A 28,000-nucleotide genomic window follows, 5' to 3' on the forward strand; every position below is an offset into this window, starting at 1 on the left:
TAGTCTTTTAGAGTAGAAACTGCTAGATCTTGTAAAATCCAGACTGCATTTCTACAGTATTTAAATTGTTTTTTTTTCTTGTTGCTTGCAATCTTTTCTCCTTAACCTGAGAGTTTTTTTTTTTCCTTTTTGGAGGGGGGAAGAGAGGGCAATTGGAGTTAAGTGACTTGCCCAAGGTCATATGGCTAGTTAGTGTTAAGTGTCTGAGGCAGGATTTGAACTCGGGTCCTCCTGACTTCTGGGCCAGTGCTCTATTCACTGCACCACCTAGCCATCCCCAACCTGGGAATTTTTTAAAGTTGGCTATGATACTTCTATAAGTTTTCCTTTTGGGATCTCTTTCAGCTGGTGAATAGTAGATTTCTTGCTATTTCCTCTTTGCCCTCTTGTTCTAGAACAGAGTCTCCCAAGCTTATTTGGCCTATTGCCTCCTTTTTTTTCCCTTTTTTTGGGGGCGATTGGGGTTAAGTGACTTGCTCAAGGTCACATGGCTAGTTTTTTTTTGTGTGTTAAGTGTATGAGGCTGGATTTAAACTCAGGTCCTCCTGACTCCAGGGCCAGTGCTCTATTCACTGTGCCACATAGCTGTTCCCCTATTGCCTCCTTTTAAAAAATCACTCATGCCCCCTTGAAAATCTACTTTGACTTTTTTTTGAAATTTGCATCATTTTTAAAAAGTGTGCATATATATGTATATAATGGACACATATTAAATTTAATAATTTATTATAAATTTGTAGGGTTTTCCTATATTGAATTTTGATGAGGCATATTGCATCATATAACTGTATAGTATTTTATTGTAAACAAGTCACATATTCCTGCTGATGCATACTGGACTTTCTAACAATGAGTGGTATACTTGCTTGTCAACACTTGCTTGTTGAGACCTGTCAGCAGACTTGGCCATTGACTGGTTATAACTTGCATTTTGTGTATGTATTTGGAAAATAATGTAACATTCTTTGTTACATCCAACTCAGTGTCCATTGCTATTATGCTGGAAAGCATCCCTATGAAGATTCAACTTGGCAAACCATTCCTACAGATGTTATAGCCTAATCTTTTGAAGACCTGTCAAAAGAAAGTCCTTGTCACCAAAGTCCTTGGTACTTTCAAATGGTTCAACATCAGAAATTGATGTGATTTTATCAGTGGAGATGACATTAAAGAAGAGGCATTATCATTTGTTTTTCCCCTATCAGAATGTAAGTTCCTTGAGAGCAGGAACTGTTTTACTTTTCTCTTTGCATCCATAGTGCTTAGTACAATGTTTTGCATATAGTAAGCATTTAATAAATTCTTTAGCCATTTATTCATCTATATATCCATCTATTCAATCATTTATTCATTCACTCATGTGGTAAGCAATAGATTAACACTGGAAATTTTTTGACTGGAGGAGTGACAGGACCAAATTAATACATAAAGAAGTTTATCTTTAGAGGGGAGAAAATGAAGGGAGGCAGACCAGTCATGAGATATTATGATAATTTGTGATAGGGTGGTCATGACAGCCAATATGATAAGGAAAAGAAGATGTGATGGATGCCAAAATCTTGTATTTTATCAACAACGTTGGATAACTAGATATTAGAGATAAGAAAGAGCTTCAATTTTCTCATCTGGATCATGGGAATAATAGTACTTTTTCCCTTTACTTCATCAGAATATTAGGGATAAAAAAGCAGTCATAGCTTATGTGAGAAACATGGTCTTCTTGTGCTTCCTTGGTGAATGTATTTCCCCAATGATACTCTCAGCTCTATGACCTATTTTTTTCTCCTTCTGTGGTGTTTGCTGTTCACAGTTAGTACTCAGGGAATACTGATGAACGATGGTTTCCAAAAATATATTACATAAGAGCTATAGTGTCAGAAAGATTTAGTGAACATTTCACAATGTGTTCAGCACAGTGCTTAAATTCTAAGAATTCCAAAAAGTGTGAGGCATGATCTTTGGATTCCAAGGCATTTGAAGTCTCACTGAATAACAGAGGTGAACAATGAGGTGATGGTACAATATGACATCTCATTAAGCATTGATATGAATGGCATGAGAAATAAAAGATAAAAAAAAAATCTTCCTTCTTCTGGAAGACCAGATAGAAGGTGGAAGACAGAAAAAAAAAATCTCTGATAGCTCTATAAGTATAGGCATAATACCATTAGTTCACTCTTAGGACACAAGCTTAGGATAATAGCTTTATAAAACTAATGCGGTTTGTGATGGACTTTGAAACCTTGGTGCCATCTTTTTTCTTTTAAAAAATATTCATTAATGCCTTCAGGAAATTGCAGAGGGAATTGGTCTCCTGGCCACAAGTTTCTCCCTATTCTAATTTATCCTCCATACAACTGTTAAAATGATTTTTCTAAAGCTCAGGTTCAATTTTCTACCCATTAAAATCAAGTAGTTCTTTATCACCCCCAGGATGAAATATAAAATTCTCAAAGTTTTTTTTTAAATAGCTTCCCCCACCTTCACCCCACTTCTAGTCTTCTTATATCTTATATCCACTACTTGCTTTATGATTGAGTGACACTGTCGACACTCTTTGCTCTTCTTTGAAGAGGAAACTATCTTTCAACTCTAGGTATTTCACTGGCTGTTCCCCATGCCTAGAAAACTCTCTCTCCATCTCTGTTTTCTGGTTTTTCTGATTTCCTTCAAGTCCCAGCTAAAATCCCACCTTCTCCAAGAAGTTTCCCTAATTCCCCTTAATTCTAGCACCTCCCCTTTATTATTTCCAATTTATCTTGTACATATCTTTATTATACACAGTTGTTTGTATGTTGTCTCCCCAGTTAGACTGTGAGTTCCTTGAGAACAAGGATTGTTTTTGCCTTTTTTTTTTGTATCCCCAGTACTTAGCATAATGCCTGGCACAGCAGGCACTAAATAAATGTATTGACCTACTGACTGACAGTCATTGTGCACTGGATGCTCCAACATTCTTTGTTCAGTTTTAAGTTTTAGTAGCTGAAGTCAGTGGAATTTTAAGCTCTAGTAGCTCCACTGACTTCAGCTGCTTAAAATTACATTGACTTTTGGAGCACTTGTATATTGTTCTCCTGGTTCTGCTTTCTTTCCTCTACATCAGTTCAAATGAGTCTTCCCCTGTTTCTCTGAATTATTCCTATTTGTTGTTACTCATGGTGCAGTGATATTTAATTACGTTCATATGCCACAATTTGTTCAGTCCCTTCCCATTAATTTTTTCCCCAAGTTGTTTGCCACCTGAAAAAGAACTACTATGAATAATATTTTTGTGCATATGAGACATTTCTTCCTGTCTTTGATCTTCTGGCTAGATGCTCAGGAGTACAACTGATAGGTTATAAGGCATGAACAGTTTAGTAACTTTCCCCATAATTAGAAATTGGTTCTGAGAAAGACTGCTTTTATTAATAACTTTACCAAGAGAGTAATAACTTTAACTCAGAGAGAGTACCAAGTGTTTCTGCTTTCCCATAGTCCCTCCAATATTAATTATTTTCCATGTTTTAGCATCTCTGCCAATTTGCTGGGTATGAGAAGAAACTTCAAGGTTGTTTTTGGCTTACATTTTTCTTTTCTTTTTTTTTAAGCAATTGGGGTTAAGTAACTTGCCCAAGGTCACATGGCCAATTATTTTGTGTGGGTGTAAAGTATCTGAGGCCTAAACTGATCCCAGGTTCTCCTGACTCCAGGGCCAGTGCTCTTACTCACTGTACTACCTAGCCACTCCTACATTTTTCTTATTTCAATGATTTGAAGCATTTCCCATGTGGTTATTGGTAGTATGCATTTCTTTCTTTTTTGGGGGAAAAACTTTTCATATTTTTTGACCAACTGTGGAATGATTCAATATTATTTGAGAAATTAGAATTTTGCCCATGACATTTTTGCAAAGATTTTCCCCCATGTGACAATTTTCTTATTAGAGTTGCACTGATTTTTTTTAAAGTGAAAAGCTCTTTGCATTTTTAATAGTCAAATTGTTATTTTTTTCTTTTGAAAATTTCTCTACTTTGTAAATTCTCCTATAACTATAGTTCTTAAAGGAACTTCATCCTGTTCTCTACTTTTTAAAAAAATGATGTAACTTTTTATGTTTAAGTCACATCAATTCAGAGCTTATTGATATAAATGCTGGTCTAAACCTATTTTCTATCAAATTGCTTTCCAATTTTCCTAGTAGCTCTTGTTGAATGTATTAAATAAGGAATTATCCATTCCTTCACCAGTAGTGATAGTTTGTTTAATACCAGGCTGCTGTATTAGTTTGCTTCTAGATCTTACTTATCTAGTCTGCTTCACCCACCTTCCTTTCTACTTTTTAGCCAGTGCCAAATAACTTTGATGATCATTTTTAGAAGGGTTAGATAGTGTGGGATCCATATCTATGATTTCAAGAGTATAGTGAATTCATTATGAAAACTCCCACTAATACAGATTAGCAACTTATCTGTTATTTTCCAGAAACCTCTACTTTGTAGATGAATGTTTCTTTACTTTTATTCTTATAAAGTAATTTTAGTTTCTCTATTTATTATCCCATTTCTTGTTCTTTTGAAGTGTTGAGGGTGAGGATTAGACTGAGAGGCAATTTCTCATTTTATCATCTTGCCAGAATTCTGCCATTATTTCTTAAAATTAAAGAACAGACATTATTCTTCATATTTTCAAGATGACTCAGTGGCTTAAATAAAAATGCATGGAGCAATTTCATTCACCAGAAATATTGGAAATTAACATTATAAAATTAATTGAATTACTAAAATTCATTAGTTGCATGATCAGAATTGAACTTATATATGACAGAAGAGATAACAACATTTCCCTTTATATAGGAAACTTTGGTTGTATATCTTAAACTCTGAAATTGCTGTTGCAATGATAACATGATAAATGTTGAGAAAAAAGTATTAAGCTCCTAAAGTTTAATCACAAAAGAGATTGAAAGGCATATTTTAAAATATATTGTGATCTAATTCATTTGTACAGACAGTATAGGAGTAATTGCATTTTATGTCTTTGAATGCACCAGTGGTAGAAATAAATGTATTTTCCTTTAGCTTTTGGGACATAGATTTGATACTGAATCAATCTAATTTTACTAACACTCTCTACCATTCAAACTTTTTTCATTAAATTTAGGTAAAATGTACACAGTATTTTGCAAACCTTAGATTGCTATGTGAATGTGGATAATGGTGATTGATTGATTATCCTGTGTGATTCTTATTCATAACTATCATAGAAGATTGACTTGATGTTCTTCAAGACTCTTCATCTATGAGATTTTTTTTTTAAAACATTAGAGGGCCTATTCTGTAATGGGAGGGCCCATTCCATTCTGTCTTCATGTCCCCAGTGCCTTGTGCTATGCATTGCGCATGGCAATATGGAAGGAATTTAATAAATATTTGTGGGATTGAGTGAATTTTGATATTTTGTGGTTCCTTAGGCCATCCACTTTTTCTCTCTCATACTGATTCACCTAACTATTTCCTTTTGTGATCATATATGTTCTTCATATGGATTTATTAATTTTCTTGTTGAGAGAAGAAACCTCAGTTGTTTTGTTCTTCATTTTTCTTACTTTAATGGTTGGACCAATTTTTCTATGTGGTTATTGATAGTTCACATTTGCAGTTTCAGAAAATTTTCTATATCATTTGAGTATTTTTCTATTGGGGAACTATGTTATTGTTTTTTTTTTTAACATGCCATTTCTTTGAAGGTTATAATTGGTAACATGCTGCAGCCTATTTACACTTACCATTCAATGTCCTTCTATTCATTACTCTTTGGATAACCTCCAATTTTTATTCTTCTGAGATTATGGCATGCCATGATTCAAAATGCCCATATAATATCACCAGGAGAATATTGTGTGTGCGTCTGTGTGTTTTAATGGGCTTTTGTGGGAGCTAACAGCATTGCATCATTGAAAATGCTGTTCACTTTTTTAAATATAATCTAAACTGGATCTTCTCTTCTTGTATAGTTCTTAGCATAGCTTGTTGATTTTTTGCCCATTATAGTGTTTTCCAAGATATAGATACTGATGTATTGTGCTCCTTTTCAGTTATGTCTGATTCTTTGTGACACCATTTGAGGCTTTCTTTTCTTTTCTTTCTTTTTTTTTTGCTTTTTGGAGGGGAAAAGGCAGGGCAATTGGGGTTAAGTGACTTGTCCAAGGTCACATGGCTAGTAAGTGTTAAGTGTCTGAGGCCAGATTTGAACTTAGGTCCTCCTGACTCCAGGGCCGGTGTTCTATTCACTGTGTCACCTAGCTGCCTCTATTTGGGGTTTTCTTGACAAAGTTACTGGAGTGGTTTGCCATTTCCTTCTCTAGCTCTTTTTATGGATTAGGAAACTGAGGCAAACAGTGTCACATAGCTAGTGTCTGAGGTCAGATTTGATTTGAACTCAGAAAGATGGGTTCCTGACTCCAGGTGCAGCACTCTATACTAATAATTCATATTGAAATTTCTCACTCAAATGAGATGTGGAAAGTGTTTTGTAAAACTTTGAAGTGCTATGTAAAAGAGAGATGATGAAAAAGGTGTATCAATTAATTGATTATCTTGTGAATTCCTCACCATTTTCTTAAGGATATACCCAATATAGAAAAAGTCTCCCTCTATTTGTGGGTGGTGGTTTTTTTTTTTTTAATAGTAGACTATAAACTCCTGAGATAGTTAGGTGGTAGTGACTAAAGTACTGGACCTTAGTTTAAGTCTAGCCTCACACATTTTTTAGCTGTGTGACTTTGGGTAAGTGTAGCAGCAAACACCCCAGCATCCCCAGGGTGGCTGCCAACACAGGTTCTTGGATCTGCTTTGCTAAAAGAAAGCAACTCAAAATGGGTTAACAAGTTTACTTTAATCAATCAAACATATATTGTTTACCTAGTTCAGGGGGAAAAGATCAGCACCCTGAACTTCAGAGCATAGAGAGGTTACAAGCATAAGTAACAAGAACATTTTAGCAGACAGGCTTCCAAACTGTCCATCCATTACATACATCCATGCCTAATCACAGTTACCAGAGAGGGAAGCATCAACATCTGGGTTTTCAAAGCCGGGGGGCTCTCAACAATGGCTGCCCAGAATCTCATCTGCTCAGATCACACAACCCTTCTCAAAGTGAGCCCCAAAACAAAGTCTCACATTAGGGATTATATAGCCTTCTCCTGGCTCAGAGAGTGTAACAACCCTCTTGATCCACTGCCCAATCACAAAATATCTCCTGAAAACCAAGCCTCCCACCACAGGCTCCAGGTGCACTTAACCTAGGGGCAGGGAACATCTTAAAAATTTACATTCCTATAACAGTAAGTCACTTAATTCTGATGTGCTTCAGTTTCCTAAACTGAAAAATAGGATAATAATAGCATCTACCTCCCAGGGCTGTTGTGAAGAATAAATGCGATCACGTTTTTAAAATACTTTGCAAACCTTGAAATGATATGTAAGTACTACAAGGTCAGTACAATTCTAGTTTTGTTTTTCCTTCTTTTCTGTCATATGTGTTCTTTCAGTGGGACTTCCCATCAAAACAAATGCTGTAATCTTGGCTGCCTGTGTTTTTACAATAATCATAGTGGAATCTAAATAGTGTTTTTAACTTTTGCAGAGAATTCTACACTTGTTTCTCACTATTAACCATGTGAGGTAGCTTATACAGGTATATTATTCCCATATTACAGATGAGAAACTTGATACTCAATGAAATTAACTGACTCATCTATGGAAATATAGGTGATAAGGGCTAGAGGTAAGATTAAAACCCTTTCTTAATGTTAAGTACAATGTTTTCCCATTGTCTCTCTTTTTCATCCACTCTGTCTTTATAGTATAGATCTTTATGCTTGTGCGTTTTTAATGACTAAGGACATACAGACACTATGACATCTTTTTAAATTCAAAACAAAAACAGATGTAAATGAGAATTTGAAATTGTATTTGCGAGCAGGAGAAAACACTGCAAAAGAAATGGTACGTTTAGGTGAAATGGTGGTTTGTCTGACACACTTCCTTGCCCCAACATAACATTCCTTTGTGGTAGCAGCATGCTCACTATATAGGCACTCATCCTTATTCTGTTGTTTTATTGTGATTATGTTTGGTCATGCTCATAATGTGATGGCTCTTCATTTCACTGTGTTACCATTGGTATGGAATTGGACACCTTCTATCCCAGTAGATCTTGAGTTCATGGCTTGGTGGGGCAGAGCTGGTAAAAGGCTTCTACAAACTCTAGCAATACAAATTATGCCCCACTGTTCCCATGACATCTCCTTGGGCTAGTCATTGTTTTAGTCTCTTCCTCTCTTCTCTTCTTCTTTTTCTTCCCTCACTAACCCAGTGAGATAAGGCTTGTAAGAATTTTATTTCCATTTTAGATATGAGAAAAGGGAGCCCCGGAAAGGTTAAGAATGTTGAGGTTTCTTTGATAGCAACAGGGAGGCAGTGAAGAGTTTTGAACAGAAGAGTGACATGGTCAAAACTATTAATTAAATTTTCATTATATAGGCAGGTTTATATTAACTTTTACCTTAATAACTTTGTAAGTTAATGGAGAGTGGGTCATAAAGGAAAGAATGATTCATTAGTCAACTTGGAACTGTTATCTATAACAGGACAGATTCTTAATTACATTTTTGTGAGCAATTGCATTCACAAGGAAGTGGATTCAGGTAAAATTCCAACCCTCACAAAGCTTTTTATGAATATATGCCTCCCATGATTCAAGGAAAGATAACATGTATTTCTTTATATATTGTGTCGCATAAAGCCCAGCTACCAAATTTACCACTTTTACTTAGGTATTTTCTGTCTAAGTTAACTATAAATGATGAAAAGAAAACCTTACTAAATGACCAAGCCATATCTCCTCCTGGCTTGAGTATAGCATTACTACCAGTTATGCTTCCAGCACTGAATGGGATCACTTAATGTCATGTTATCAAAAAACACCAATCAATAGGTTTCCAGGAATGCTAAATTTTTACTTTGAATTAAGGAAAGGCAAATTTGATTTTTTCCCTCTCTGTTCATATGAATATAGTTGCATTAGACATGGAAAGCAATCAAATTGGAGTCTGTTGGTCTAGGTTGAAAATCAATCAATCTGTATCCAGAGAAAGAACTGACAAAAGTATGCATAGAATAATTTTACACACACACGTGTGTGTCTGTATATATGTGTGTGTGTCTATATCTATATCTATATATCTATTTGTGTCTAATGGTAGCCATCTCTAGGCTTGGGGAGGGGTGAGGAGGAGGGAAGAAAAAAAGAAATTTACATGATAATCTTATTATATATTTAAGAGGGATAGAAAGTTGTACATAATAGGTTTTCAGTTTCATATGCAATCATCCTTTTAAAAATTATACTGTTATAGAAATGCTTGTTTTATTTCATAAATTAAAAATCAAATAAAGAAAAAATCACCAACCAGTTATTTCACTAGAGGAATCAGGTGTATAAATTGACTCAAAGTATTACAATTTTACTTTGAAATAAAAATTTCTTTTTATTTTATTCATTTTCTTTGGCTTTTGTATAAAAAATGGTACTTCACCATTTGACACATCTTGATTCTTCAAGATATTTTAAAAATTCTGGTACTTCTAGTACTAGGTGCCTAGTATTTTCCATGTACCATGCTAGGTGCTAGGGATGTAAATACAAAGAATGAAACAAATTCTACTCTCAAAAATTCTAACCATGGATATAAGGACATATATAAGTATATAGAGTAAATATGAGGATAAACACAGATAAATGCAAAATAGTTTAGTACAGTATAGTTTGGAAGAGAGACCACCAGCAGTTTTGGGGGATTAGGAAAAAGCTTTGTGGTAGAAGATGGTATCTTGGCTTTATTTCAAATAAAAAGATTCTGAGGGAAAAATGAGAGAGAGTAAATTCTAGGCATGGGACATGGAATTGAATAGTCACAATATTTGAGGGAGAATCAACTGTTGATTCTAATATGAGGACAGGAATTGGGGAGGAGAGAAAAATTGCAAGTCAAATATCAAACTCATTGAGGGAGGAAGGGAAGTGACCTGGGGGTCACTGGGGTCTGTAGACAATTATTACCAGGATTTTTATTGAGTGGTTGATATGAATAGCATGAACCTCAAAGAAAGACAGGTTACTGAGTGAAGGAGGAAGGGGGAGAACCTGGATACAAATAGCAAGGAATATTCCAATTCCTCTGCCTCAACCAGTGAGTGACCTGAGGAAAATGAATGAAGGTGCAGCCAGTACTGAAAAGGGTAACCAGGGAGGCTGTGTTATCAGGGAACAGCCAGGCTTTAATAAAAGCTAGTAGAAGGGAGGAGAGGGAGAGGAATAGATTTAAAATGAAGGGAAGTTTGTTGCTTATGGAAAAGGTATTCTAGAAGGTACAGTGGAAGGGAATAGATAGAGTTAAGTTGAAACTTTGGAATGGGAGGGTTGAGGGAACTAGGAAAGAGGAATTGCCTGGTAGGGGGTGTTGAGTGGGATTTCAGGAATAGATGATGTACAGTTCAGTATGTTCATCATTGAGTGAAAGGCACCAGTACTCAATGTTCAGAGGGCAGGAGCAGAAGGAAATGAAAGAACTGAAGTTGAAGGGAGGGTTGTTCTTCTTTGCGATGGAGGTTCTCCCATGTGTTATTTGGGAGATTGGGCTGGAAGCACGAATTGAAAAATGCCTTCTGCTGGTATAGATGGAAGATTGCTTTGGGGCAGATGAAATATGCCTGTCCTGGCCCACATCATCTTTCTTTAAGGACCATGTTGCCCCAAGCAGGAGATGGAAGATTCAGGGCACTAGTGCACTAACCACTAGTTAACTAACTAACTAGTGCCTGAGTCATTTTTTGAGTTCTCCACTTTATTGAGTACTATATCAAACATCGTAGAACAGCTTGCCTTGGAAAGAGAGGTCTGTATTCCTCATTTCCAATTTACCAATCAGTTCTTACTTGTTGCTTAGTTGGTTAGTCAAGTCCATTTCTCCTTCTTCACAGCATTTCTCCTTCACAGTAAGCTTATCTCTTTTATAACAAATGGAAAAAAAAAGTGGTTTTTATCTCCTATTAGACATGTTCCAACTTTAATTCTATTATTCTGTGTCTCCTGTATTATATCCAAGTTAGACAAAAGAACAAGACAGATGCCAGTATCATCACCCACATTTTCTCATGTTTCTTATTATGTAAAATACTTCCTTTTGCTTGCCCTGAAGATATTTCCTTGAAGCTGTATTGACTGACTTTTCTTCCTCCTCTTGTACCTTAACTGTGGGTATCCCTAAGGCTGAATCTCTGACCCTATGTTCTTTTTTTCTCAATATCTTAGCACTCATTGATGAAATCATCCACTTTCTTGACCTGTACTATTACCTTTAGGCACATGAAGCCCAAAATCTTTATCTCTAGCTTTGATCTCTTTGAAACAGCAATTTTCTGTATTCAACTGCCTACCAGAATGTCACAAAAACCACTTTAAATCTCTTTCAAAGTCTTGCTGGAGTGTGTGTGTGTGTGTGTGTGTGTGTGTGTGTAGACTTCTAATAGAGACAAAGACTCACTGTGAGGGAGGGGAATGCTATACTGGATTTGATTCTAACAACTCAGGAGGAACTGACTGGTGAATTGGAATGAAGAAAGTGGTGGTCTCTTGCAAGGGCAAGCTATGGTATTTTCAGGGATTTTAAAGGAGGGAGACACTAAGAGGAAAATTATATGTAAATTTATAGCAACACTTAACCAGTAAGTATGGCAGTAATATACCTGTTGGAAAGGAAATAGTTTTTCCTTCCTTCCTTCCTTCCTTCCTTCCTTCCTTCCTTCCTTCCTTCCTTCCTTCCTTCCTTCCTTCCTTCCTTCCTTCCTTCGTGGAAATTTACTTTCAGCTGAACAATATGAATCAGTACAGCTTTTATATTCTGAAAAACAATAGTTCTCAAAGTATGACACAGGGACCCTTGGGCATCATCGATACCATTCAGGAGATCTGTGAGAGCAAAAACTTTTTCATAATAATACTAAGATGTTTGCTTATCAAAGTATATCTCCTTTTTCTGATTTAAATTTATATCTAAATGAGGCTGGATTTTCTTTCTATGCTCCAACCAAAACAACATATCCTAACAAACTGAATGCAAAAATAGATATGAAAATCCAGTTGTCTTCTATGAAGTCAGACATTAAAATATGTTTATTTTTCATAAATATGTTAACACTTGGTTTATTATTATTATTAAAATGAATTAGTATATAAGCATTTTAAAACCTTTTCAGTTTTAATTTCCAAAATGGTAAATATTAATTGATATAACCCACATAAAAATTCTTTGGGGTCCTCAATAATTTAAGTGTGTAAAGAGGTCCTGAGACTAAAAAATTTGAGATAGGATGCTTGAAGTATTTGTAATGGCAAGCAAAGAAGTAGTTAATACATTGTTTCAGCTATTTAGTTGACACCTTGTTTCAGTTCTTGCCAATGATTGTATCAAGTCTTTGTTAAGGAGCAGAACTTGTGAACCCCACAACTTGTGAACCCTAGAACTTGTGAAGGGGAGGAACTAATGACCCATATATAAGGAGAGGCCCAGGCTGGAGAGAGCAGAACTGAGAAGAGAGAACTGAGAACTGAGAAGGGAGCTATTGAGGTAGAGAAGGAGAAAACTGATGGTAACCTGGCACTCTGTTTGTCTGTTCTGTCTGTGTTGATGCTTGTTTGTGATACTTTGTACAGAAGCCCTGGGACCTAACTGGAAGCCCTGAAAGAGGATTTTCTGGTTGTTTGTATACAGAAGTCTTGGAGGAGGGATTTAGAGGTCCTGGGACTGTACTGACAATTTCTGTTGAGTTCTCAGACCTTGTTTGTGGGTCTGTGTTGATTTCTATGTTGATGATTTGTGTTGACCTCCTTGACCTTGTTTGTGGGTCTGTGTTGATTCCTATGCTGATGATTTGTGTTGACTTCTTAGATCTTGTTGATGGCTCTGTGTTGATTTCACAGGCAGATAGTGAATGGATGATGGTGCCGGAAATGTGGATGAATGTTATTGTGTCTCTTTTAAGCTTTGTTTTCCCAAAAACAGAAACTATGAAGGACTTGAGGAGGACTGGACACTGTGAACTTTAGTGTAGAATGGGAACTGGATGAGGAACTGGACAAGGAGCTGAGAGGTACCGGCCTTTGAATCCAGGTAACAGTTGGATAGATTTGGGCAGGAACTGGGACCATGGAAGAGGAACCATGGAATCTGAGAGCCAGCCTCAAGTCCAGATGAAAAGACCTCTTCTTGGGTACCTAATGCTGACTGAGAAGATTATGATTTACTGTGACCTGGGGGTGGAGAACTTTGACCTTTGTACTTTGTGTCCTTTAAGGAGGCTTGCTCCTTAAAGATGATTGAGTTAAGGACTTACTGAATGATATCTTTTGTTTAAAACTATGTGGCCACTTTAGTGATAACTTGTTATGCTATAACATTGTGAATGCTGTACTTTGGTTTCTGTCAATTTGTCTGTTTATTTCTAAGTTCACTAGAAATAGAGTTCACTATACTATATAATCAGAATCTTGAAGCCGTTCACAGCAGCAGTCCTCTGGAGAGCTGCTTTGCTTGGTTTTACAGTATTATACTACTATATGTCTGTAATGGCTTTCTGCATTGGCTCTATGAGAAGGTATAAGGAAATTAAAGGGAGTGACAGACTTTTGATCTGATCATGAGAGAAAACTAAGGTTTTTAAATAAATTCTGTCATAATCAGAATAGAGAGATTATTTATGCAGGTGTTGGAGGGAAGCTACTGTCACTTAAAGAAAAATAAATAAAAGCTTTTTTTTTAATGCTAAACTGATACTATGGCTGTGCATTTTAGAAAGCATTTGAATAGAAGACTAGGTTTCTGCCATGGGCTGCTCAGTGTCTAGCACTTAGCATGATTCAGAGATGTGAATAACAAGTGACCAGACCATGTGGGTAGTAGTTCAAGGAAGAACAATGAACTCCATTTATTGATTCTCAGGACAAGGTTTTTATAAAGCAAAAGAGACAAAGGAAGGGGACTCAAGTATTCTTATCATTATCTTAGTCTGTTATATCCTGGAAGTAGCACAGAATAGATAATTTTATAAGTATTTAATATCTAGGAGACTAAAGTCTTAGGGTAAGACCTTTGATCTAGGCCTCAGGTACCTGCTAATGCAGCTGCAGTCACACGGATACAATTGAGAGCAAACTTCAAAGCCAAAGTTGCAATCCTCAAAAGACATCACATTTAGAGCTGACCACCCAAAGATATCTGAGTGCTGAATCAAATATTTTAGCTCTTAATAGCTAAAATGTTAGGGTATAGCCTTTTGGTCTCAGAACTCAAACAACATCTTTTAAGTGTAACCCATATCAAAAGAACTCAGGAGCTAATTTGACTAAAAGTCACATCTCAAAGAGGTCTTTGATATTCGGGTCCACTGATAATCAAGGTAATTATCTGAAGTCCTGGCTCAGGCCTCTTTGGCTCCCAGCAGGTTTCAACATAAATTATAGAGAAATATTCTAATCATTCTAGATTAAGCATTTATAACAATAAAGGATGAGTGAGAAAGGTACCAAATGGTCATATCTTGTTATTTTTTTATTTAATATCTTACTTTATATATTTAGTATTTAAACTTATTGTTTGGTTATTAATAGCTGGCATTTATATTGGGGTTTTTTTTTTCTTTTTTGCAGGGGGGGAAGGCAGGGCGGTTGGTGTTAAGTGACTTGTCCAAGGTCACACAGCTAGTAAGTGTTAAGTGTCTGAGGCTCCATTTGAACTCAGGTCCTCCTGACTTTAGGGCCGGCGCTCTATTCACTGCTCCACCTAGCTGCCCTATTTATATTGGCTTTAAAACCACACTGTATATGTTATCTTATTTGATACTTACCCTGTGATCATTTATGTTGATAACTGTTTATAATTTTGTATTTACATTAATATTTTAATAAAGATATAGTTTTTTTAAAGAAAAAAAACTAACCCTAAATCTCTAGCCCAGTTAATCATGTCTATGGCATAAGCCTTATAATTTTAATTGCATAGCCAAGATCAAAGCACCCATTGCCCCCTGAGGAAGTATGCCCTAATTGGAAAAATAAAAAAAGTTCCTAACATGAGAAAATGCTATTTTGAGTGATAGGCTTTCAAAAAAAAATTGAAGATTTTTAAGGTCATGTGCACATTTCTACCTGAATGTCCACAAATCAAGCCAGGCTTATCATCTTCCTCTCAAACCAGCTACCCCTCCTTATGTCTCTATTTCTGACAATGGAGCTATTATTACTGAAATCTTGGAATCATATTTCATCCTTTTCTCCCTCTCACTACCAAGATCTAATCAATCACCAACTTCTGCCAATTATCTCTTTGCAATTTATCTTAAAGTATCCCTGCCTTTCAATTCCCACAGCTATGCCTCTAGGTCAGATGCTTATTACCTTATGATCAGTTCACTGCATTAACTTACTAACTGATCTTCCTATCTTTAGTCTCTTTCTTTTTTAGTCCAACTTGGACATTCCTCTCCCCTCTTCAGACTTGGTCCCCATAACTTAGAGAGTAAAGTTCAACTATGTTTTCTGAAATCCAAAGTCTATCTTTACAACTTCACCTCTCATTCTTATCCAACACAAACTGTTTACCACATAGGTCTTGCCCATTCCCACCTTTGTGGCTTTTGCTTACACTTTTTCTTACACCTGAAATGTCCTCTGTTCTACTCTCTGCCTATCCAAACCCCCCAAATTCCTTAAAACACTTTACCTATTCTATAGATCCTGGTTTGTGGCTATCCAATGAGTTTTCCCTCCTCTTTATTATTATTTTGTTTGTCGGTTGTTTCACAGTTGTGTCTGATTTTTTGTGACCCTGTTTGGGGTTTTTCTTGGCAAAAATACTGGAGTGGTTTGCTATTTCCTTCTCTAGCTCCTTTTATAGATAAGAAAAATACTGAGGAAAACAGTATTTGCTTAGGGTCCATGCCTCTTATTTTATATTCAATCATCTATTTTCCATTGTTGTTTAGAGTTATTTTGCCATGGGATATAATGAAGGTGATAGTGGTGTAAGCTTTCCAGCTGAAAAAACTGGAGGATAGTACTGGCTTCATATAACTAGGCATCAAACTACTCATAAGTCTATTAGAACAACTCAACAAAGCAGAATTCAGATACATTTTTCTGGTCAAAGTTGGCACCTTATTGCTTACCTAGTTAGCAACGGACCCCAGGCTTTATTTTAGCATCCCCTTTAGACTTTGTTATAATCCTTGTTTTTGTTATGGTTTCTGCTTCAGATATCACCTTTGGTCCTGCAGGTTTTTCTTTCCAACTCCAGCCTCCATAATCCTTATTCCCCAAGTGGGATAGCACCAATCGGGTCATTCATGGAAACCAGACAAGTTCAAACCATGGACCTATTCAGGGGAAAGACTGGGGTCAATAGTATGCAACCTGTCTTGTATTGTTGATTAGCTTTTCATATGAATAAGTACATAAATAGAAAAAAAAACCACCCTTTATTAAGCACTTACTATTAGCAAGGCACTGTGCATAGTCACATTTGTACGTCTTATGATTCCCATTATACTTTTGGATGGAAAGAACCACATCATTGATGTTTTGCTTCCCATGTTGTGAATGTTGCTGTGTGCATTAGAGTAGCTCAATACAGAAATTTTTTAAATGAATGCGACTCCATGGAGTGTTCCTAATGCTTATAATAGTGAGGGGGAAATTTATCACCCATTCCATGCCCTTCTTGATTTTACAGACTTCAATCATTTCTCCTTTTCACCTTGCTTTTATAGACTTGAATTCTAATTATTTTTGTCTTGTCCTCATAGATTTCCAGCAACTCCATCACTCTCAATGTTTTTGAAATCCTTTGTTTTCTATTATACCAGTCTCCAATTTACTCTATGCTTTTCTCAAATAACTGTGAGAATTATTTTTGTTAAGTATAAATAGGGTCATGTCTCCAGTGTGTGTGTGGGTGGCCATGTCATGAAGCTGGATAATTGATTGATATTTAGGTGACAAATCCCAGTTGCTCTCAGTGGTCTCTTGTCAAATCTAAATTTCTCCTCATGTGTTTTGAGGCTGTACACTAATTAGTCCCCATCACCTGCACACCCTTGTTTTCTAAGTATAATGTAGTTTATATTCATTGCATTATAGACATTCTAACTTGCCTACTGCACATAAACAATATGAAATTGAAAGTAGAGAGAAACTAAGGCATCAGAGAGACTAGTCTAGTGTGTACCAATCAAAACTGGGGTTACTCCTGAAAAAAGCTTGGGCCATCTGTGAATCAAAGAGGTTAAATTGAAAATAGCTGCTGCTTTGTAAATAGCAGAAGTTGCATGTAAAAATTATTTATCACATGTTCATAGTGTGGAATATTGTTCTTTTATTAGTCCTTTCACTAATACACACCCATAAATACCAATTAACCACAGTTGCGTCATCTGTGAAAGTGAAGGACACAAATATAATGCTAAATTACCCTTAAAAATACTTGGGACTTTTTCCTTCTTGTTTTGTTTCTTCCTGTTGGAAACTTAGCCAAGTGAATTCCAAGTGATAAGTGAACTTATGATACTGTCCAACAGCTATGACCTTTTCATTAATATTATAGATTTAAAACAGGTGGATCTTTGTTTAAGAAAAAACATTATGTACAAAAATCTGAAGTTAAAAAATAGAGCAATTATATGTAGGGATGAAGGGTAGTGATAGAAGAGATCATTTGCATTAGAAAAGAAGTCTTTTTTATATAATGAGATTCCTTATTATTCTTTTAAACTGCCCTATTTCCCAGTGCCAATACATTGGTTCTCAGAGAACTCTTCCAAATATCTGCTACTCTCAAATATAGTTCCTATCCCTAAAATGAGAGGTCTTTAAATAGTAGCTGTACACTGATTATCTTATATTTATTACATATCTTTAAATTAAAATAAAGATTTTAAAACTTTTTTTAGTGTTGCTGTTGATATCACCATCATTTTTCACTGCCATTCTCTCACTAAAAGAACAATTATAGTCTGTACTTAGATTTCATAGAAGCTAAATTTGGAGGGAAAAAATGCACCCTTCATTTAGACCAGTATTTTGCTTGATTTATAAAGATTCAACTTATACAAATTTTGTGGTGGTCTATATTGGGTAAAGTGAGGTATACTTTGTCATACAACCCTCTTGTGGGGCATCCCTCTTGATTAGGGGTGGGGAACCTGTGGCCTCGAGGCCTCATGTAGCCCTCTAGGTCCTCAAGTGTGACCCTTTGACTGAATCTAAACATCACAGAACAAATGCCCTTAATAAAAGGATTTACTCCTTAAAGCTTGGACTCAATCAAAGGGACACACCCAAGGACCTAGAAGGTCACATGTGGCCTTGAGGCTGCAGGTTCCCCACCCCTGCTCCTGATAATATTAAAAATAGAAACATGTAGTTTTATAAATATGATTATGACTTTTATTGAATAGGTATTTATTTTTGTGTGCCTTGAGAGATGAATAATATAAAAATGTATCTAATAATCTTTTAGTGGGGTGGGGGCAATGCTGGATATGCAACAGAAAATGACCGTAAAATGTTTGAATCTCAGAGTTGGAGGTCATCTAGTCCAACCTGTACCCGAGTAAGTCTTCTTTTTTGCATCATCCACACATGTAACCATAAAGCCTGTTAGAAAACCTTCAGGGACAGAGAACTCACTGTCTCCATAGTAGTCCATTCCACCTTTAAACAGCACTATTAGCAAGTATTTATCTCCTAGCGTAGGTTAGACACCCAAAGGAGCAGTCCACAATAAAGATATGCTTAATTGAAATCATCAGGCAGCATTTTCCTTAAGGACTGAACTGAGCAAGAGAAGGGGAAAAGTAGGGATGTTCACTTATGCACACTTACCAGGTCTCTGCCCTTCCCTCACTCCTCTTCCTTGCTCAAAGTCCTATAGCCAGTGCAGCAGTCAGTAGTCCAGGGTCTTGGAGCTGGAGGTCTGCTACAATACTCATGATGTTCCTCACAGTGGCCTTTGGTGTCCCATGGCTTGGAGGTTGCACGTAGCTCTTCCTAAGGCATGACTTCATCAAAGAAGCTGCTGTGTTTCGTGAGCAAAGCAGAATTGCAATGGTTGAAAAGAAACCTGAGATGCACAAATTTATAAACATCTCCTCCACTCCAAATGCTCATGTGGACTATTTGTGTCTGACCTGTGATAGAGCCTTCTGAGCTTGTATTGGTCTGATCAGCCACAGTTGAACACTGTACCTTGACCCAAACGTAGTGATGTCATTTTGGTCCTCTTTGAGAATAATGGAGAACAACCAGCCAGCCAACCAATATGTGGTCAACTCTGCATGTTCCTTGACATCCTATAATTAGGCTTGATGATGTAATGACTACAGTGCTGGATTTAGTGTCAAGAAAACCTATGTAAAAATTCTACTGCCTGTACTTAGCAACAATAACAAAAACAATTAGTATTTATATAGTCCTTTAAGGTTTGTGAAATACAAGTATAATTAATTTTTTTCACTAAATAACCCTGGGAGGTAGGTTTTACAGATGAGGAAACTGAGGTAGACAGAGACTAAGTGATTTTCTCAGGATCACACAACTCAATGGTCACATAGTAAGTGTATGAGGCTGGATTTGAACTCATCTTCCTGACTACAGGTCCCAGCACTATAGCCAAAGCAGTGTAGAGTAGGAGGCAGAGATGGACTCAGAATCAAGAAAACTGGTATTTAAACTCTGCTTCTGCAATAGACTGGCTTTGTGATTGGACACTCTCTTAATCTCTTAATACCTATATGCAACTCTGTAAGATAATAAATTGTAAACAAACTGTTTATCTGCATTGGTAGATGTAGTTTCCTTACTGGGAGCTCCTTATAACAATAAAATCACAGGTCTGTACCAAATAAAAGTGGGTATGACATACTTAAATCAATTGTTCTCCAACTTCATTAAAATAGTCTCTCTTGAGGCATACCTTACCCTACACTATCCCTTCACTTCAAATTAATATCCATAGGTTTAGTCTAGAGAGGAATGAACTTGGGGAGTGGGGTGGGACATGATAGCTTTCTTCAGATATGTGAAAGCTATCATGAGGAAGAAGGCTTAGTTTTATTCTGCTTGGGTGGTCTGTTATAATACAGTGGTCTAGTGGCTAAAAGTAGGAGGAATGGGAAGAAGTTACAGAGAAGCAGATTTATAGAATCATAGAGTGTCAGAATTAGAAGGAACTTCAGAAATCATCTAGTCCAATTACTTTGGACAATTCCCTATAAAACAAATTTAATAGGTATTAATCTATAGTCTTTCCTTGAAGATTTCCATTTAGAGTGAATCTACCACTTCCCATGGCATTCTATCTCCTTTAGTAGCTTTAATTATTAGTAAAAGTCCCTTATTCTATTGAAATTCTGGAATAAATTTGTGATCCTAGCCATGTGGGTATGCCCTTCAATGATGTAGATTGCAGCCCATACATGCCTGCCATCTTCTGTGACTCTTGAATGTGTAGTCTCATGAATTTGATGCAAAGGTCTAACCCAATTTGCTGGGAATGTTTGTTTCTTTTAACATCTCAAGGATACTTGGCTCTTCAGAAAGCTCTCATAAACACCCCCCTCCCCAAGTTTTCTCTCTCCCAGATTAAATTTCTTAGTTCCTGTACCTTATCTTTACATAGTAATGGCTTAATCTGTCCCTTATTCTGGACATTGTCCAACTTCATGTTGTCCTTCCTGAAATACAGTGTCAAGAACTTAATACAGCATTCCAGCTGTGGTTTCAACAGGGCAAAGTCCAGCAGTGTTCTCACCTCCTTAACTCATTAATCTAGTTTGCCATATTTCACTGTTGACTCATACTAAGTTTGTAGTCTACTAAAATTTCCAGGCTTATTTCTTTTTAAGGTGGACTGCTTTCTAGTTATGACAGTCCTTAAGTCAGTCAATAAACATTTATTTAGGAATGTTTCCTCTGCCTTGTTCTTGTGAAGTTGATTTTTTTTTGGAGAGAAATAAGACTTTTCACTTATCATGATTAAATTTCATGCTTTGATTTGGTTCAATGATCAGCCCTTCAGGTCATTTTTGAACCCTCTATCTGACACCTAGTTTGTAACTATTCCTCTCAACTTTTTGTCATTTGTAAATTTTCTAAGTATGGCCTCAATATATTTATGTGAAGCATGGACAAATATTAAATAGCAGAGAGCCAAATACAGATCCTGGTGACTTTTTACTGGAGAATTCCTTTTAAGTTCACATTGAGCCATTAGGTAGTGATGGTTTTTTGGGTCTAGTCATTTGGCCTATTGTGAACCAATTTAATTCTTTCTTCTAGCCTATGTTGCCATCTTTTTCATAAGAATAGCATGAAAGACTTTACTAGATGCTTTGCTTCATCTTTCTCCTAATCTGGTAATTTAACAATATTGTCAAAAAAGGAAATAAGATTAGTCTGTCATGACCTATTCTTTTTTTAATTAAATTTTTTAAAAATTAACATTTATTTTTAAATTTTGAGTTCAAAAGTTTTGTTCCTCCCATGAGTCCCTTCCTCACCCACTGAGATAGTATCACCTATTCTTGATGAAACTTTGGTGGCTCTTTATGAACAGTTCATCTTTTTTCAGATATTCACTAACCATCCTTTTAATAATATATCCCTGAATTTTGTTAGGAATTTAAAAAAATAAGCCCATTACACCATAGTTTGTGGATTCCATTTCCTTTATTGTTTTGAGAAATGGAACATTTGCCCTTCTTGAAGCCTGTCTCCTAGTTTCTCCTATTCTTCATTCAGAGATTGCTGTTGTTCTTCAGTCATATCAGTCATGTCCCACTCTTTGTAATGACATTTGGAGTTTTCTTGGCAAAGATACTGGAATGGTTTTCCATTTACTTCTCCAACTCATTTTTACAGATGAGGAAAATGAGGCAAATAAGGTTAAGTGACTTGTTCAGGGTCACACAGCTAGTAAATGTCTGCGGCTAGAATTGAATTCAGGAAGAGGAGTCTTCCCGATTCCAGGCCTGTCACTCTATCCACCATGTCACCTAGCTGGTCAAAGATTGCTGACAGCAACTCAATGATCACATCTACCAACTCTGTCAAAGACTAAGACATAATTCATTTGGGCCCGCTAATTCAAATTCTTTGATGGCACCTACTCTCTTATTCTTTCTGTACTTACTTTGAGTATCAGCTCTCCATGTAGTGGAAAAGATACTGGTTTTGGATGAAGGGACCTGGGTTCAAATCCTAGCTCTGCTACTTTTTACTTGTGTGAACTCAGCAAGCTACAACTTCCTCTTTTCTAAATTGAAAGAGGTTAGAGTAATGACCTCTAACTTCTCTTCCTGTCCCCAAATCTATAATCGTCTTTTTTTTAATCTACTTTTTTGTCCTTCTCAGGTCAAAGACCTTTTTTGATAGAGAAAATAGAAGCAGAATAAGAGTTGAGCCTCTAAGCTTTCTCTTTGTTGTTGGCTAGCATCTATAATCAGCAATGATCCTTTCTTTTCTTTGATCCTTTTCTTCCCCCCCCCCAAAACCAAAGCAAACCCTTTTCATCAACTTAAGAGTTAGGATAGACCTAAGGAAAATCTTCCTAATAATTACAACTAAAACCTAACCCTCACCCTAACAAAAGAGTAAAAACCCTAAATAATTTTAGCCCTGAGAAAATATTATGTCTTCTTATTTTGGTGGACCTAACAATGAGGTTTTAAATATGCTTCCAGACTTAGAATAGATGGTGAGAAAGAAGAATGTAAGGAAGAGATATCAGGGAAAGAATTGAATTGGTTAGAGGGAAAGAAAATGGAAAACATAACAATGTGAGGAGAATCATGTATATTTAGCATCCTCTTGTAACTGACAGCATTAGAGAGGGGCCTTAGGAGTCAGCTCATCCAAGACAAAGGCACCAGGGATTGAATCCTCTTTTATATAAATTTTGTTTTCCCTCAGGACCCAATAGTCTCCTTTACTCTATAGATTTTTAATCAAAATTTGTTGTTGTTGAACTTAATAATAATGATTGCATACATTTTCATAGCTCTTAAAGAGTTTTGAGTCAGAAGCAGAACAAAAGTTGAACTGCTTAGACCCCTTGTAGATGATTCCTTTCAATAGTGATAGCACTTTATATTATGCAGAAAGTATACATTTTATATTTTCAGTGGAGAGAACTTGAGGTTTTCAACCTCTAAGTTCAGTTGTTTCTTTCTTTTTTTGTTTTGTTTTGCTTTTTTGGAGGCAATTGGGGTTAAGTGACTTGCCCAGGGCCACACAGTAAATGTCTGACACTGGGTTTGAACTCAGATTCTCCTAACTGCAGACCCCATGCTCTATCCACTGCACCACGTAGGTGTGTAAATTGCTTTGCATATATTACCTCATTTTATCTTTGTAGCAATTATACACACACACACACACACACACACACACACATGATTATCTCAGTTTTATAGCTGGGGAGCCAGTGGCCCAGAGATGTGAAGTTATGTATAATTAGTCAGTATCATAGGCAGAATACATATCCAAGTCTCCTGAAACCAAATCCAACCTTTTTTTTTTCTTTTGGTTAAGTGCTTTGCAAATTTTTAAAGAACTATATAAATGCTAACTATTATTATTAACATACTATGCTACCTTTGTTCTGTGAAGCATTGTAATGAAGTTTCTCAAATAGTTCATGGGTCCATATATCATCTGCTAAGTTATGCACAGACTGCATACATATTGTATAGCAATGACTACAATTTAAAAATTTCCCTTTACCACCTCTGCATCATTTTCTCAATATGAGATATAATATTTGATGGGACTTGATTTGAAAACTCTGTTGCTGTTAATTAGTCAGTATTAATAATTGCTGAAACAGCAATAATAATAATTGCTGAAACTAGCACAAAGAGCTACAAGACAACATGTACCAGGCAAATCAAATCACTACCACTACTTCCATCTCCACTCAGACCCCAGTGGAGACATCAGGACCCTGACCCTAAGAGCCCTGGTAATAGCATTGTCCTTCAGACTGCTGGCCCTGCTTCCAGCCTGGGCCCCATAGCCATTACTGAGGAGAGGAATCCCTGGGGAGAAGGGCCCCAAATTACTTAATACCCCCACCCCCAATGCCAAATGGTAACTAATTACTACAAATGGCAGGTAGACCTGTAGACCACCACTCCTCCTTCCAATCCAGCCCTGGAAGCCATCATCCTGAGAAACTATCCTGTGGAAATGTATCCTGCAAAGATGTCAGCATTTGCTATGCCCCCTTCATCAATCTTAACTACTAGACTCTTGGAAGGAAATTCTTTGGACCAAAGTCCTTAGTATTACTAAGTGGTTCAGTATCATATATGCATATGATTTTATCTGTGGTAGTGTCATTAAATAAGATGCATTGCCATATGACTTATAGCTAAAACTGATATTTCTCATTCCTCTATTAGAATGTGAGCTTCTTGAAACCAGGGACTATCATACTTATCTGTTTGTATCCCCTTGCTTTGCATAATACTTTGCAAATTGTAAGTGCTTAATAATGCTTTTTCATTTATTTATCTCGAATTCTAGGTCTCAGTTTTCTCATTTAGAAAATGAATTTGATTTCTAAGGTCTCTTTCAAATTTAATATGGCCAAACAAAATGGGGAAACCTAAGTTTCTTTGAAAATTTTGACAAAATTTATTTGAAATTATATGAGGAGCTGAGAAAACCAAGAAAAATATGGTATTATTCAACACATGATGTTTACTATGCAATACTAGGTAAAGCATGATATCCTCCTAAAATTTTAATCTATTACACAAAATAGAGCAATAGAATCATGGACTGGATAGTCTATTTTATTACTGCTTCTTAATGAAATGACAGTGATAAAAAGCATGCACAAGAGACATTTTGTAACAAGATTAAGGCAAGGAAAATCCAAGTCTGAACTGATTATGATGTGTACTTCCTTTTTCACATTCACTCTCAGCCTTCATGTCAAAAAATATGATGCACTGTTAGGGATACAGCTTTTAACAGGATTGCCATGTTTCTTTGGTATGCACTAGCTGAAAAAAAAGACAGCATATTAAAACCTAGAGTGTAAAAATGCATTAAAAGAGCTACAAAGTGATATGAGAATTGGAAGGAGAAAAGGAGTAAATCTCTAATAGCTGGATTTCAAGCACCATATCATTTTAGTGGAAGAGATTTTTTTGATGAATAGACTTCCCTAGTACTACTCAATTATAGTACACAAGGTTTGTTTAAAGTCAGTTCTAATATTGTGCTTCAAATAGTAGATTAGAACACAGGTATCGAACATGTGTCCCATAACAATTCTAAATATGTCCTCAACTAGATTAAAATATAATTGGGAAATATTTAATAAGAAAGTAAATATACAATAAATCATATGATAAAATATATGATATCAATATGTGATTTTCCAAGTCAACTTGTGCCCTTAAGGATCCTTATGTTTAGTGTCTCCCAGTTCAATTTGAGTTTGAAACCATTGGCTTAGAGTATGCAGATGAGACAAGAAAGGGTCACTTACTCAAACATTTTCTCTCCTGTTCCCATTAGTTAGATATCCCTTGTAGTTAGAAGCTCTTGAAGATTTTAAAATAAAACTTTAAAAATAAAACTCATCTGGATTTGCTATTCACATTTTAGTATAAATGATTTTGCCTTGTTTTCCTAAGAGATTAATACTACAGGAATGGGAGCTATAATTGTTGGGAATCCATGAGATTAAGGAAGAATTAGGGAAATAGCTTGATTAAGTGGAAAGAGCTTTGGCTTGGGAATCATAGTACCTGGGTTCAAATTCCATCTCTGACACTTATTATCTATATATCCTCAGATAGTCACTTAAACTCTCAGGGTCCCAGTTTCCTAACCTTTAAAATAAGGGTTTTGTTCATACCCTTTGACCCAGCAATACCACTTGTAGGGTTGTATCCCAAAGAGATCATAGAAGTGGGAGGAAGTCTCATATGTACAAAAATATTTATAGCAGCTCTTTTTGTGGTGGCAAAGAATTGGAAATGGAGGGGATGCCCACCAATTGGGCAATGGCTGAACAACTTGTGGTATACGAATGTAATGGAATTCTATTGTGCTATAAGAAAGGAGGAGCAGATGGACTTCATATTTACCTGGAGAGGCTTATACAAACTGATGATGAGTGAGAAGAGTAGAACCAGGAGAAATTTGTACACAATTACAGACACAACATATGTGTGATGACCAGCTTTGATAGACTGGGCTCTTCTCAGCAATGCAGGTTTATAAGTCAACTCCAAAAGAGTCATGATGGAGAGAGATATCTACATTTCAGAGAAAGAACTAGAAAGAACAGCATTTGAATGCAGATTGAAGCAATTACCTGCCCTCTTTCTTTTTCTTGTTTGGTTTGTTTCCTCTTTCCCATTGTTCATTCCATCTGATACAATCCTTTTTTATAACCTGACTAATGTCTAATGTGAAAGTATCTGCAGATCCTATACCTGATTGTATGCTGCCATGGGGGTGGGGGGGGGCAGAGGAGGAAGGAGGAGAAAATTTGTAACTCAAGGAATTGTGGAACTGCATCTTGTAAACTAAAAATAAACAAATTAATAAAGACCAAAAAAAAAATAAAATAAGGATTTTGGAATAGAGGGTCACTAAGATTTCTTCCAACTTTAGTTCCAAGATCCTGTGAATTTTGGAGCACTTTGATGAGGGGCTACCTTTAGGGAGTGAAAGGGCCACATCAGGGCAGAGGGATATAGGGGAGAGAAAAGAATAAAGCTGTGCCTCATATTGGGGCTCTGAAAAGAGAGGAGAGGGAACACTGAAGAAAAACTTCACCTACTTTGCAATTTTATTCAGGATCCCAATAGCAGTCACATCTCTTCTTTTCAGTCCCCCAAATTTACTGCCTTTGGCATCTATGTGCTAAGTAGTCAATATTCATTCTAGGCATATTTCATAAAGATGACAAAAACCACAAAGCACAGTTGAAACGTCAACACTCATTCTTACTAAGTATCTTGTTCTTCTTTGAATGATGGAGTATCACTGGATAATTAAAATGTGCATATCTCTTGTTATAGGTGGTTCTTTGGTTCAATCAAGAGAGTAGATGCAGAAAAACAACTACTATATCCAGGAAATGAGAATGGTGCCTTCCTAATTAGAGAAAGTGAAACTCAGAAAGGAGACTTCTCCCTTTCAGGTATGGAATTTTGGGGGAAATGAGGGGTATTCCAAAAGTCTTCAGGTCATCTAGGTGGTGCAGGGCCTAGAGCATTGGGCCTGGAGTTGGGAGAACTCATCTTCTTGGGTTCCAATATGATCTCAGACACTAGCTATGTGACCTTGGACAAGTCACTTGGCTCTTTTAGTCTCAATTTCCTTATCTGTAAAGTAAGTTGGAGAAGGAAATGGCAAACCACTCTAGTATCTTTGCCAAGAAAACTCTGAATGGGGTCATGAAACATGAGTCAGACACAACTGACAAATTACTGAACAAAGTTGCTTAAAACCACACTAAGACTTTTAGATACCTTGTATAGGCTTGGGGCCCTTGTTTGCCATGTATCTATCATGGGATCAAGGAAGTATTCATTTAAACTCTGTTCTTTTTGTTACTCATGTAAAAGCAATGAAGTTAAGTATATTGTAATAATTCTTAGGGGTGGTGCAAGAATTAGTGAAGGATTTCAATCTATGGCTAAGAAAAAATAATTTCAAAACATAAGTTCTATACATTAGTTCTATGCATTCAAGATATGAAAATGAAAAAAAAATGTATGCTGGTACATCTACTCATTTGTACTATATAGGTACCTTTTAGGAAGGGAATATGTAGGAGTCAAACACTACTCATTTATCAAACTGGTATGGT

The 28,000-nt window shown here is 36.3% G+C and overlaps 1 protein-coding gene across 1 annotated transcript in view; it reads left to right on the top strand.

The window, feature by feature from the left end:
- The window catches only part of FRK (fyn related Src family tyrosine kinase), a 133,809-nt gene that overhangs the window by 55,171 nt on the left and 50,638 nt on the right, over positions 1-28,000 (top strand). Inside the window, exon 2 of the mRNA XM_069077014.1 lies at positions 27,207-27,328. Within this exon, the coding sequence (XP_068933115.1) occupies positions 27,207-27,328 (122 nt within the window). The remainder of the gene's footprint in view (positions 1-27,206; positions 27,329-28,000) is intronic.

The sequence above is a fragment of the Petaurus breviceps genome, unplaced genomic scaffold, assembly GCF_028583685.1.
Source record: "Petaurus breviceps papuanus isolate PSGF00001 unplaced genomic scaffold, PetGlider_PUasm1.0 90977, whole genome shotgun sequence".
In the NCBI taxonomy this organism is placed as follows: domain Eukaryota; kingdom Metazoa; phylum Chordata; class Mammalia; order Diprotodontia; family Petauridae; genus Petaurus; species Petaurus breviceps.